Source organism: Poecilia reticulata, chromosome 14, assembly GCF_904066995.2.
Source record: "Poecilia reticulata chromosome 14, P_reticulata-male-v2, whole genome shotgun sequence".
NCBI lineage: Eukaryota > Metazoa > Chordata > Actinopteri > Cyprinodontiformes > Poeciliidae > Poecilia > Poecilia reticulata.
Window position 1 is genome coordinate 9,412,020 of NC_088843.1, and position 12,994 is coordinate 9,425,013.

Here is a 12,994-nt window from a genome sequence, read left to right on the forward strand (position 1 = left end):
AGTTTTTTGCACAACCCACCTTTATGGGTATAACTGCGACTAAAATCCATAAAAATGTGCTTTGGATAAATACGTTTATTGGTCAGGTAATACTGGTGGAGGTGTAGATATGCCTTTCTTTACTTGCTGCCTGTAGCAAAAAGGTTTTTGTCTTTTAGACAGCAGGTTCTTTCGGGTACTCCAGCGTCCTCCCACATTTCAAAAACATGAATGTTAGGTTATTTGGTTGCTCTAAAACTGTCCTTAGGCATGAATGTGTGGTTGTACGAGTCTGTTCTGACCTGTGATGGACATGGAGTACAATGAGGTTGAGAAAAAATTCACCAGAAGTGTTTCCAGGAAAGCCATCGACAAAGATGACATTGCGCTTAGCACACAGCTGAGTTCCAAGTAATGTTGAAACACTGCTGTTGTCTTTTTGGGCATAACTATTTTATAAAAAGAAGAGTAAACTGATATAATGACCGGCCAGAAAGTAGCCTGACACATACAGTATTTAAAACTGTAGATTTATTTGTAAAGATGAAGATAAATTGCTTAGTACAGGTTCCCATTTTACTGAAGTGGCTTGTCTAATTTGAAATGTCGTCTTGGTTTAATGAAGTCAATCAAATATTTACGGTACTATGATGAGATATCCTTTTTGTAGAGCAAAACTGTCCCGCCTTGGCACACGCAGGCAACCATCTTCTTTATACAAGACAAGTCAGAACACATGGAAATAGAAAAGAAAATTGCCTCATGCCAAATTATTCTCGGAAATAAAACATAACAACAACAACAAAAAAGAAAGAACTAGAAATGGTTGAGACTTTTTCCAAATCACGCTTTTTGAAGACACATCTGAACATTCGGAAAATTGTGGCTACAGATGCAGACAAATTCCCTGGCACCCTAGGTAAGGATTTGAAAGGAATCTTAAAATAGCGCAGCGGATTCCTCCACTGAACAATCGATTAATTTTCAATTGAATTTAAAGCTACATTTTTTTCAAAGTGTCAGTCTGACTTATTTTCTGCAATAAAAGATTTACTTTATGGTTTTTTACACACCTTTGTGAAGGATACCAATATACAAGGTCGGCACTGAATTTGCTGCAACAGCTGATCTCGGCTTTTTGAATTTGAGACGTCGTAAAAGATATAAATGCTCAGCGTCAAACATTGTGCAAACAAAAAGTCATCATGGCAGGATAGACCAGCATTTATGGTACTTGATAAGCCTTTTTAACAAACGTCCTAAGCATACAAACTCCAGTAAATGATGTTGAAGAGCAGATAAGCCATGGGGAAGATGACTCTAGAGTACGAGTCGATCATGTAGCTGTTGCTCCTGATGAAGCTCAGGTTGTATTTCAGTGTGTTCCTGCGACGGAGCCTGGTTCCCTCTGTGGGTGCAGAAACGGTGGAGTTTCGAGACTGGGTGTTTCTGTCTGTGTTTGGGGTGATGGAGACCTCTGGGAAAGAAACCAGGTCAATGTCGTTGTCGTGGAAACACCCATCAAAGGCCATGGCTTGGGTGGTATCGAAGTTACTGGGGATCTGCAGTGAAAGGAAACCAGAGCGAACGACACGAGGATCAAGATAATTACTTAAGTTTTGAGAAGACGCGATGGGAGAACTGAAAATTGAATGGGACCTTAGCATTCTTCAGCTTCTTCATCTCCTCCACTGTGGTGAAATAGTTGACAGCGGCGTACTCGATGACGGACAAAAAGACGAACAGGAAGCTTGCCCACAAGTAGATGTCTACGGCTTTGACGTAAGACACTTGTGGCATAGAGGCAGAGACACCAGTGATGATGGTGGACATGGTCAAAACAGTGGTGATGCCTGCACACACACACACACACGTGCACGTGCAGACAGAAATAACATGAGTGTACAAAAAAGAAAATATGTATGGATTATGTACAATTTCATATGTGCATGTGCAACTGAATCCCAATAGGTTGCATTATGAAGCTATCGATGCTTTTAAGTAAAAATTGTAATTAATACTGAATCATTTCTTAGGTAATTTCAGCCATATTAGTACAGCTCTGTGGATATTTTGCTATTTTGGAAACTCAATAAATTGTGGTGCATTAAAATCTAAGTAAACCGACAGTTTCTGGCACCAACAAGGATGTTAAAGTTACTTAAATCTCCTTCCAGAACCCTTCTCATTCCCAGTTTGAATTTCATCAAGTTGTCTTTTTAACATCTTCAACATCTAAATTGCCAAATGCATTGAGTTGCTGCCCTGTGATTGTCTGTTTGTCCTAACGACCAATCTGATCGGAGTGGTTAACAATAAAGCAGAGATAAAATATGCAAGAAAACACTAAAACCCATCAGATGGGGCTAGTTAATATACAAATCATCATTCTGTTTCCCTCCTCTTTTTTACATTAAATCACAAGAAAAGTGGTTTTCCTTGTGAATAGTTACTTCAACTGATCTTTGCAAAAGGTATTTTTCCATAGATTGTGGTTCTACGTTTTCTCATTACCCAATGAGACACGAGCAGGTACGGCTCTCCTATCTATCCAGAAAGACACCCACGACAGCATCACCATCAGCATGGTCGGAAAGTATGTCTGAAGCATGAAGAAGAAAATGTGCCTCCTTAGGATGAAGTTTATGTAGAGTCGATTGTACCAACCTAAAACAGTGCAAAAATGCAGAGCAAAGCAACCATCAGGGGAAAAAATGAAAAAATGTGCCACAATTCTGAAAAACCAAAATACATGTTGAATCTTTAAGCAACATTTTAAATGTCTGTGAGTTAAACACCCTTAGTTGGAGTGTTATCCATCTGCAGTTATGCTGCTGGAGGTCGTACTGACCACTTTGCTACATTCTCCCCCTACTCCAATTATGCACAATCTGCAGTTGGTGTTGCCACTAACTTCTCTACATAGATGCTACAACAGATCCAATGTTTTTGTATTTGGCTGTGACACCTTGCTTGGGATGTGGTGCATCAGCAGTTCCTGAACATTTTTTTTAATAATTGCTCTCTACGGATGACAGATCTATGGATCTTTCTGTGTGTAAGGACTGCTGCAAAGTCAACGACTCAGCTGGATATATAGTCTGCTTTTGCTACATGCTAATTCAGGAGAAAGGATTACTGCAAAAGAAATTGACACAATCAGCTGGGCTTCCTTAGAAAACTCCACAAAACAGAACCTGAATTCAGGAATTCGGTACTTTGAGATGAGATTCCATATGACTCACCTGAACTGATGAAAATCAACATTGTTTAGATATTTACATTAATAATTTTCAACAAAGATCCATTAAATAAGTCTTTTATGATCTCAAAATTACAACAACTCAGTACCTATTAGCATAGAACAATATTGATTGAAAAATAATCATTGGAGTGCTGTTTAGTATCAGTTTTCCCACTGAGAGCTATGGAAATCAATATTTTTTCTTTTACCCGAGGGCTACGATGAGGCTTGCTGTATCCATTCATTATTCTACTTCAGCTGTACAGTTTTAACTCAATGTAATATTTGTTTTTGTGGATCTTCCAAGAAGGTTGAAACCCAAACATGTCCTTAAAGGAATCGCTACTGAGAGCTTGAAACAAAACGCCCCATTGGAAGTTGATTTTATGAAGAAAAAAAAAAGAAAAAAGATGCTTTTTTATACACACATATAAAGATAAATAAATAAAACCATTACAGGAGCTCTCTGATTGTCTCTAAAGTGGACACAGCTCAGAGAGCCCCAGCCTCACATACCAGTGCTGCTGTAGAAGGCAAGCCCAAAGGAAGGCTGGAAGTCTTCAATAAAAAACTGAGAGAGCACTATCTCATCAGTCCTTAATGAATCGTTCCCGTTCTTCCAGTAGAGCATTAGGTCGTTCTCATTGTAAGCATCTTAAAGAGAGGAGAGAAGGAAGAGTGGGAGGAGAGCTTCACGTTTGGCCTCTCTTAGAAACAAACATGGGTGTTTTTCTCAGAGGAAAAGAGAGATTGTTTTAAGCTGCATGTCTGCCTTTCCTCTGAGATCAAGCTCCATGATGTGAATGCATGGCAATAACACAGAGAGAATGCACTGGAAACACAGAAAACCCACAGAACATTTGAATAGGACTGTCAAAAAAATGTCTAAAAGACAATCATCTACAGTGTTTTTCAAAAGCATTCATTCCCCTCCAAGTTGTTCACATTTCATCAAGTTACACCCACAATCTCAATGGGAATTTGAAGTAATACTGAGTGCATCTTAGTGAAGTAGAAGGAAAATGAAACACTGCAGCTTATCCAGATGAACAGACATATTTTAGCAGGTTTCACACTTGTGTCATACGGCTTCCATTTTCAGAGAAAGGACTAAAGAGCTAATCAAAGTTTTGAAGATTGCTATATGACCTAGTCTATCTTTTAACTTCTCAGTGGTCTTCTATGGTCTTCATGGGTTTTTTTTTGTTCACTAATATTTACTAATAGTCCTCAGATTTCTTCAGAGAACAACTGATTTGAGAGGTGACAGCGTAAAGGAAGCAGATGCACTTTACACTGACGTTTAATGCCATGTGCTTTTTCTTCCTCTTCTCAATTATGCGTTGCTTTTTGTTGGTCCATCAAATAACGTCAGTGAACTACAGTGAAGGTTGTGGTTGTAATGCGACGAAATGCGATAAGTGTGCGAGTGCAAGTCACAGCAGCACAGAAGTAACAAAACAAACCAACATAGTCTTATTTACGGCAAAAGTTAGAGTTTACTTTCAGATTCCGTTCCACTGTTAAAGGCGGCACATTCTCCGGTCCACATCTTTCAATGCAAAACTACGTAAATGCTTTAGTAAAGGCTGTCAAATATTTTGATCACTAAAATAACTAATAACAGTGGAATCATGTTTGACTGTGAACGGCATCAGATGTCCAAGACGTTCCCTCGACTTCTGGTTGATACTCACAGCTCTCCAGCTCCAGAGAGCAGTTCTGTGTGTCCAGAGGAAAACTACTGAAGTCCATCGAGCACAGAGCGGTCACAGTGATCCTAAAACACAACTTAAAGTTACATAAACATCATTCAAATCACTGATCAACTTTGTTCACCCAAAAGCAAAAAAGAAAACATTGCATGTGGTTTTATCTGAAGCAACTTTCAATGCCATATTTCTGACGTCTGCAGATGAAACTGATATTATCAATTCTGTGAGAGCTAATTTTCTACCTTCTCATGTTGCTCTTACTTTCGGCGCACTGCTTCCAGCTTGTCTTTTATTTTGTCTCCAAAAAATTTTTTATAAAATTTGTCTCAAAATATTGGACAACCAGCCAAAGGCAATCAATTGACCCCCAAGTCCTTGGGGGAAATATTAAGTAGATTGGTGAGAAGAGAAGACCATGAGTAAAATAAATTGTATTATAAGTAAAGAATAATAACAAAGGCAACTTGTGTAACTGGGTAGTTTTTAATGAGAGTAAATAGTGAATGCTTTGGTCTTTTTGGATCAATCAGGTGCCACAGTCTGGCACTAAGAGTCAAATAGCCCATCTGTGAATCAGAATCTTTATCTATGCCAGTATGTATGCAAAAAGGGGGATCTGTTACTGCATATGTTGCAGTTTGTTGCCCAGTCAGGGTGAATATGCAGCAAGAAGCAACAGCAGGATGAATATATAATTTATGATATAAAGTTTCCATCTAAATAGTGAGAAAAGAGTTGCTATCCAACGACTACAAGCCTTTTTACCTCACACTGTAGAGAATATTTCCATCCGGAAAAACCCTCAGCATGATGTTCTCCATAGTTGTATCATGGATAAACGAACGTTTTGAGTGGACAAAGAACACGTCCGGAACCCAAATTTTCTTGACGAGACGTGCGTCGAAGGTTCGACTTTTGTTGCTGCTGGAGGGGAAAGCCAGCCGATCGTCCTGCCAGTAGTGCCTCAAGTAGAGGGTCATGGTGAAGTCCTGAAGAAGAGCGAAGAATAGTGAATGAGAAATAAATAAATAAACAGGAGTCGGGCTGAACAGTTTGTGTAAACTAGAGGAATGTCAGAGGTGCGTACCATGTTTACTTCAGATATGCTGTCGATGCTCTCCACCTGGACGTCTATTCCAACTGGAAGAGCAGAACCTGAAAAAATAAGAAAAAGATTTAAGACAAAATATTCTCCAAATTATCTGCCTTTTCATCCCACAAAGTTATGCATGTCAATGATATACATAAATATTTTATATCAGATTCAGTGACTCAAGTTTCTATTTGGGTAATTTGACTAAAATGAAACCCTAAACCAAAAATATAAGAGCGATCCTCATAAATACTAAAACTGCATATGTGTAATTTGAGAGGTTATTTTACCTTCTGTGGTAACATTACCTCAACAAGTAAAGTTTATTTGTATTGCACACATTAGCAGTGAGGCAGTACAAAGTGTTTTATAAAATGAATCCTCAACACAATAAACAATAATGACAACATAAAACAACAAAAAAGTAACAAATTTTTGTCATCACGTACAGGAATGAAGACTAGTATTAACCAACATACCAGTCATTATTAACCAAAAGTAACTCTGATTTTTAGGTTTGATTTTAAAAAATTCAGTGTTTCAGCATTTTTGCAATTTTCTGGAGGTTTTTTTCCCAGATTAGGAGAGGCTAAGAACTGAATGCTGTTTTTAATTTGGCTCTGATTCGGGGGATTCAGAGTACATTTGAACAAGAAGCCCTGGATGGTCTCCAGGGTTGATGAAACAACAGGTATTTCATGTATTTTGTTGCTAAGGCATTCGGTGATTTATAAACTTACAGAAGTATTCAAGGACTTCAGAGTTAGGGTGATTGGGATGAAAACAAAACTTTTAAATGGTTGTGTTTTGTCAGATTTGTCTCAATATTATTCATAAATAGGATCGCCTGCATTCATCAACCAACAGATTTGTCATCAACATGTTTTAGCTGCTGTAAAGGCCCAGAATCTGAAGGATGATGCATGAGTGTAGAATGTGTGACCTATTTTCCAGTACAAAATTTGTTTCCTGAAACTTGCTTAATCTGAGGAATGCACTACAAGATCCTCTCAAAAAATATTTGAAGAGTTATAGAGTTAACAACTTGCATGGATTAAAATTGTTTTTCCTTTTGTTTAGTTTATGTTCTATTTCAGTTGGAGTTCTCCCATAATCCTGCATGCACCAAGAAAAAATAATAATAATCAGTGCTTATAACAATCCCATCAGTAAGACTTTCACTTCACATGACCTGAGTAAACCCTGGACAATAGCAGGAGCAAATGCTAAAAGTACAAAGAGGCAGTAAAACAAACAGGGCTGGATGAGCTACAGCTGGTTTACCTCCATATGTCAGAAATACAACAGAGGGATGGAAAAACTGCATAAAAGACATAAAATACTGCAAAAAAACCCCTTTGCATTAGAGCTGTAGTTTCTTATTATGATGCTTGTTAAGTTATCATCCAGCAGCAGAACATGTGCAACATACTGTATGATGTGCAATTTGCACATGCACCTCTAAAAGTGCCATTACTTAATGAGGGTAAATACTCAGAGTACAACTGCAATCTAATAGTGGAATGGATTATATTTAGACAGAGGGGGGTCCACACACTAAGGTATTTTTTTATCAGCTTCAGCGACCTACGGCTGAAAAAATAAAGTACAAACTAAATAGAAATATAAAAGTATTATGAGAGAAATTTGACAAAGTGTTACATGGGAGACTATCAACGTGATAGTCTGGTCCCTATTGTGTTTCTGCTGTCTCAAATGCTTGATGGACTGTTACAGGTCTTTGATATTGTTCCTTTAGTTTGTGCATAAAATCCTGAAGGTGCAAATACTCAAGAGTAACAATAATTAAAAAAAAACAACTTTTTGATAAAAATGATTCAAAATCATTTTCAAAATAAACAAAAGGGGTTTCACACGTTTGTTTTATTTTTTTAAAAGACATGCAATGTTGCTGTTTTCCATTTCGTTGGTCTATTTTCATCAGTAAGATTGAAATATGATTATCCCTTGTTTATCATCTTGTCAAGTTTAGTGAGCTCATCCAGATCTGCTTTAGAGTAAAAGTTGCTCCATGTTTGTGGTCCTAACTTCTACACAAGCATAAAAAATAAAATAAAATAAAAAATCTTTGCTGATAAAATACAAAAACTTTGAGTTGCACCCTACCTTTATTGTTTAAAGAAGCTTTTTTTTTTTTATCACAAAAAGTGACTATCTGGATCAATCGCATATCAGAGGCCACACAAAATCATTCCAAGGGCAGAAAATGCCCCCCATGTTTACACTTCAGGCAAAATGAATCTACGTAGCAATAATAATATTACTCAAGTTAAATAAAATGGTACAATGCAGTACTACTACTCTTATAAGTACCTTTAAAAAAAAAAAAGTTACTCAAGTGAATGTAACAAGTGGCTCAACAGCTGTATAGCTAGTCATCTTTTAGCTAACATTAGCTGCATCCAACAGCATTACTGAACTCAGTCGGTTAGTTTAGGGGGAGAAACTTTGCAAAGTTCTTTGCGTTTTGCTGGTTTGCTGCCATGATTCTAACACACCTGAGCACATCTGCACAGCAGCAGCAGGTCTCCTTCACTGCCGCACAGGTGAAAACCCAGCTAGCGTCTTATCGCTCATGTTGCGTTTAAAGGCGGCTCGGAGGACTCTTGTTATTTTAGGAGGATTCATTGATAAAATTTAGAATGACATCACACTTACTGGAAATGTTTAGTTTTGTTCAAGTAACTTACTGGCTTTTAAAGTGGGAATCTAGAAAACACGTCATTATGTCTTTTTTTTCATTTTTGTGTAAATTGATTTAAAAAGCTGAATAAAATGTACGGTAATCACATTTGAAACACATAATGTTTTTAATCCTGGAGGCTATGCTGCAATTGTTACATTGAGTAAATCAGAGCATTTTAATGTAATAGTAAAATACAGTAAATAAAATGCAGTGTTATAGTCCATATAGAAATTGTCCATTTAAACTTGGAGTAGGCTAATCCACACAATGAGGGAATAGTATTATCACAGAAATTTATATTTACCTTGTTTACAACATGGACACATTCATTGCTATATTACAGTATTTTTACTGTGCCAAAATATATTGTGAATGAAAAAAGTGAACTACTGTATCCTTAAAAGTGTAGAAAGGCGCAGAATTAGGAACACAGTTCAGATTATTTTCTCTGCACCGCTGTAGTCTGGTGCCTGGGACCAGACAATCCCAGGCACCAGACAATCTAGGTCAACAAGGTTTTCTGTGTTAGTCGCTGCTTGTTATGGTAGACAAGCACAATAACCCACATAGTCGACGACATTATCTGGAAAACAAATATTTATTAAAACAGAACAAGAACAATGCATTTAAATGTTGAGTGAACCAGTTAAAATGTGTAGCTCAAAAGCAGCTTTTTGTTTGCTTTTAACAGTGGAACTACTTAAGAGTAATATATAAATAAAGAGAACTATATTAATTAAGCCAAGCTTTCTTACCTCCAAAGCCTGGACGCATGGCAAAATCATGATCTTCAATCCTTAGTAGCTGCTCAGATTTAATTAGCAGGGACTTTGTGCTGTCCAGCTTTTTCATCTTAAGATCCACCCGTCTAGAAAAAAAAAAAGATCAAATGACAGATCAGTCAGTCAATCTCTAACAAAAACACACTCTAAGCAGAAGCAACATCTGGCTGGGAGAGCGAGTGGCGGCTAATTGCTCTTTAGCCCTGATTAAAACCGAGAGCCTTGGCCCAAATAAAATCAGTTACATTCAGGGTACTGGCACTTGTAATTGGGTCAAACATAATGTGGGAACGCTCTTTTATCTGCCTCCTGAGGTGATTAGTGTCTTCCTAGAAACAATCCAAAGCTGGCTTTGATAACATGCACAACAATGTCTTTGTGCAGAAATACATTTTAAAATACCTCCAGAGTCACATATTTCACTGCCAGTTCTGACCTCGATTAAACCTGCATGTTACTGATGGTGTCACTGGGATCCATTATGCAAGCAAGATCTGAGATAACTACCATTCGGAAGAGACTGGATAATTTAAGTTGTACCTGGAAAAATAAGAAGAATCTTACCCTCCATGCTTTGCTTTAGTGTTCTCCCCAACATAGACCTCTTTGTGCCGTTTCTTGTTTGCAAAAGTGCTGCTGTTGAGCTGAGTGACGGGCCACAGCCAGGCCAAAACCATCAGTCTCAAGGCCAGGAGGGCCAGTCTCATGATTGAGCAGGGGCTTCAGATGCGAGAGGAACCCAAACGTCCCTCCCAGTATTTCAGTGTCTCAACCAGACACGGCCGTCCTTGTCTCCTAGTGACACGTCCATGTCCCGGGTGCACTCATTCTGTCCTGCCGGGCAAACACCAGGTCATATCTACCTTATCTTTTACTCTCATGTCCCATAACATGGTGAACATCGGTGGAGATATCCAGCAGCTCAGCGCCAGTGCACGAGCATCCTCCTGGCTGAGTTTGCCTGTCACAGTGCCATCCCTCTGCTTATGTGTCCTGACGCAACACGTTGCTCCGACTCCCCCCGCTGCCCACACCCACCCCTCTGATTTAAAACCAAATATCAATTTGTTCCTATAATGACAAAGGAATACCATTAATTCCTCCCTAATCTTCTTTTCTGTGGGTGGTGAAATCTTTCAGTAACCTACAAACTGGAGGCAGTGCAGGGCGGGGGAAGCGCATAACACAAACACCAGTTTCATCATCGTCCAGGCCAGATGAAAATAAAAACCCTGTAGCCTAGTTTTTTAACGTTGCAGGATTTTCCGACACTAAGTTGCGCTTGGCTGCGGTGAGAGGACGCAAATGATCCCATCAAGAGGAGTCAGATGTGAGCATATGTCTGCAGTGGCTTCAGTAAACACTGAACTTATGGCCTCTGGTTGTTTAGCATGTAAGCCTGATCATATGATCCCACAACTGTTCTTGATTCATCTCGGATCAGAGAATTGAAGGATGTACAACTGGAGACCTCTTTTAATATAGCTTTGTTACTTTTTGAGTTTGGAGGGACAAAGATTAGAAATCAAGATTCAGCAAAATGGAAGCAAACACACACAAAAAAACATCAGCTTCATTTCTGCTGACAGACACACGATGAGAAAGATAAAACCACAGAGCATTTGGATTAATGTAAATTAAAAATCTGCTGTCCGATTTGCCCCACTTACAATTCCCGACCACAGTTGGAGATTTTTGTTTAGCTTGTGCAGCACTCATTGAAAACAGCAGCAATGCACACAGAGAATTAGCAGGTCTACCTGCTGGTTGATGTTGTGCTTTAAAATTTCAGTTCATTTTACAAAAGTTTACATTCTGAGGTGCTTTTTCTTGAATAAACACATAAAGAAAAATGTGATTAAACAACACAAATCCCAAAAAATCAACAAGGTTCACCACATATTTGAGACATTTGCACAAGCGAAACATTACGCATGTGGTGGCAGCAAGTTTGTGGTTGTGTAAATGCATGAAAAGATGAATATGACAGTGAGACAATTTGCAATCCATGAGAGTAAAAGCTTCATGATAAAGATTTAATGTGGAAAAATTGCAAGAAAATATATGTGAAATAAATTTTGAAAAAGCGAATGAAACAGAGCTGCCGTTGCACGGACATAACTCAGCATTGTTGGCGTGGCACTAGTAGCATGCTCCCTTTAATCTGGGATTAAAGTTGAATGAGGGCAGAGATGAGCAACGCCATCTTCAAGAACCAAGCACGTGGATCTTGGTACACTCAAACATGTGATCCTGCAGCTGCAGGACAGCTATTCACATTTGACCTGACATCTCATGTCTGTCCCCAAGAGGACGTCAAAAGAGTATTAAAAAGGGGACCACCAGATCTAATATTTTACAAATATGTTTTTGTTTCTTTTTATCTATCCATCCATCATCTAGTTGTGCTCCCATTTAGGGTCGGGAATATCTGGAGGCCATCTCAACTGTCACATGACACGAAACAGATGTGCAGGGCAAATGATTGGTGCAGCATTTTTTTTAAAGGATGTAATTGATTAAACTAGATTTAAAAAATTCATGGAAAGTATTAGGACACAATGCGGGCAGTGTCAAATTAGTATATTTTTCAAAAAAGGATTATCATGTTTTCCTTTTTCGCTTTGGTTACCAAAAAATCACAATTTTCTAATTTTATTCACACCAAAACTGATGTCTTCTAGTTTGTTCCTTACTCACTAATTATACACTGTATTTGCTTTAGCTTAGCTGCTATGGTGTGAACTCATTTTGAGGACACAAAAGAAAGAAGGTGTTTTTAGCAGACTACTTCAGAAGAGGTGTGAAGTGTTGTGCCCTGCACCAAGAACCTGGTTAAACTTTTACCTGCTGGGTTAATTAGTCCATGTTTCATTAGTGTTAGGAAGGATGTAAAGTGGAATCACACAGAAACGGCTCACTGCACACCGGCGTGTTTTCACACACACGGCTGTGAAAGACTGTTGCAGGTTTAACACCACCGTGGAAAGTCACTGACATGGCAGAAACGCAAGGACTTATCCGTATGCTGCTACTTTTCTCAGGGAAGTTTTTGTTGACAAATTCAAAAGGTATGTATTTTTTATGACATCCTTTAATTATGAACAAAGCTACGTAAGCAGTGTTTTAAAACTGGTTAAATAAATCAAATAAACCACCAGGCTAAAAAAAAAAGAAAAGATGCACACAATTACATTCGTGTTTTCCAGTTATTGCATTATTGCTATAATTTTCAAAACAAAAATAAAACACAGAAATACTATTTTGTTCTTAGTGAAAAATCAAATTCCTCCATTGTTCAAACTTATAAAATATTGAGTAAAACAGCAAAAAACAAACCCATGTCTTTAAAAACTTGTGATTGAAATTCTAATCAAAGGAACTTGTAGTACCCATTTTTTTGCATTGTTGTGTCATAAATACAGGACGAATGCTCAGCTTTAGCTATCAAAATTATACACTTTCTAGTTTAGT

At 38.1% G+C, this 12,994-nt stretch overlaps 1 protein-coding gene across 2 annotated transcripts; it reads right to left on the reverse strand.

Moving 5' to 3' along the window:
* Positions 1 to 492: 492 nt before the first annotated feature.
* On the reverse strand, positions 493 to 10,639 carry gabrr3a (gamma-aminobutyric acid type A receptor subunit rho3a). 2 transcript variants are annotated; one of them, XM_008427038.2, is made up of 9 exons: positions 10,085 to 10,639; positions 9,494 to 9,606; positions 6,026 to 6,093; positions 5,704 to 5,927; positions 4,921 to 5,003; positions 3,740 to 3,877; positions 2,494 to 2,646; positions 1,639 to 1,832; positions 493 to 1,541 (listed from the first exon to the last, which is right to left on the reverse strand). In XM_008427038.2, exons 1-9 carry the CDS (start codon positions 10,225 to 10,227, stop codon positions 1,239 to 1,241), a joined length of 1,419 nt encoding a protein of 472 aa, XP_008425260.1. In that variant the 5' UTR covers positions 10,228 to 10,639; the 3' UTR covers positions 493 to 1,238. The 2 variants fall into 2 exon arrangements, with proteins under 2 accessions (XP_008425260.1, XP_081471899.1); XM_081615773.1 differs by lacking the exon at positions 3,740 to 3,877 and having other exon boundaries at positions 10,085 to 10,638.
* Between the last annotated feature and the right edge of the window lie 2,355 nt (positions 10,640 to 12,994).

Bases quoted from the DNA above. Each gene is read 5' to 3' on its own strand.
- gabrr3a (XM_008427038.2), bottom strand. From the start codon at position 10,227: ATGAGACTGGCCCTCCTGGCCTTGAGACTGATGGTTTTGGCCTGGCTG. The intron at 6,094-9,493 runs GTAAGAAAGCTT...TTATTTTTTCAG, and splicing joins CATGCGTCCAGGCTTTGGAG to GTTCTGCTCTTCCAGTTGGA. The intron at 5,004-5,703 runs GTAAAAAGGCTT...GTTGTGTTTTAG, and splicing joins AATATTCTCTACAGTGTGAG to GATCACTGTGACCGCTCTGT.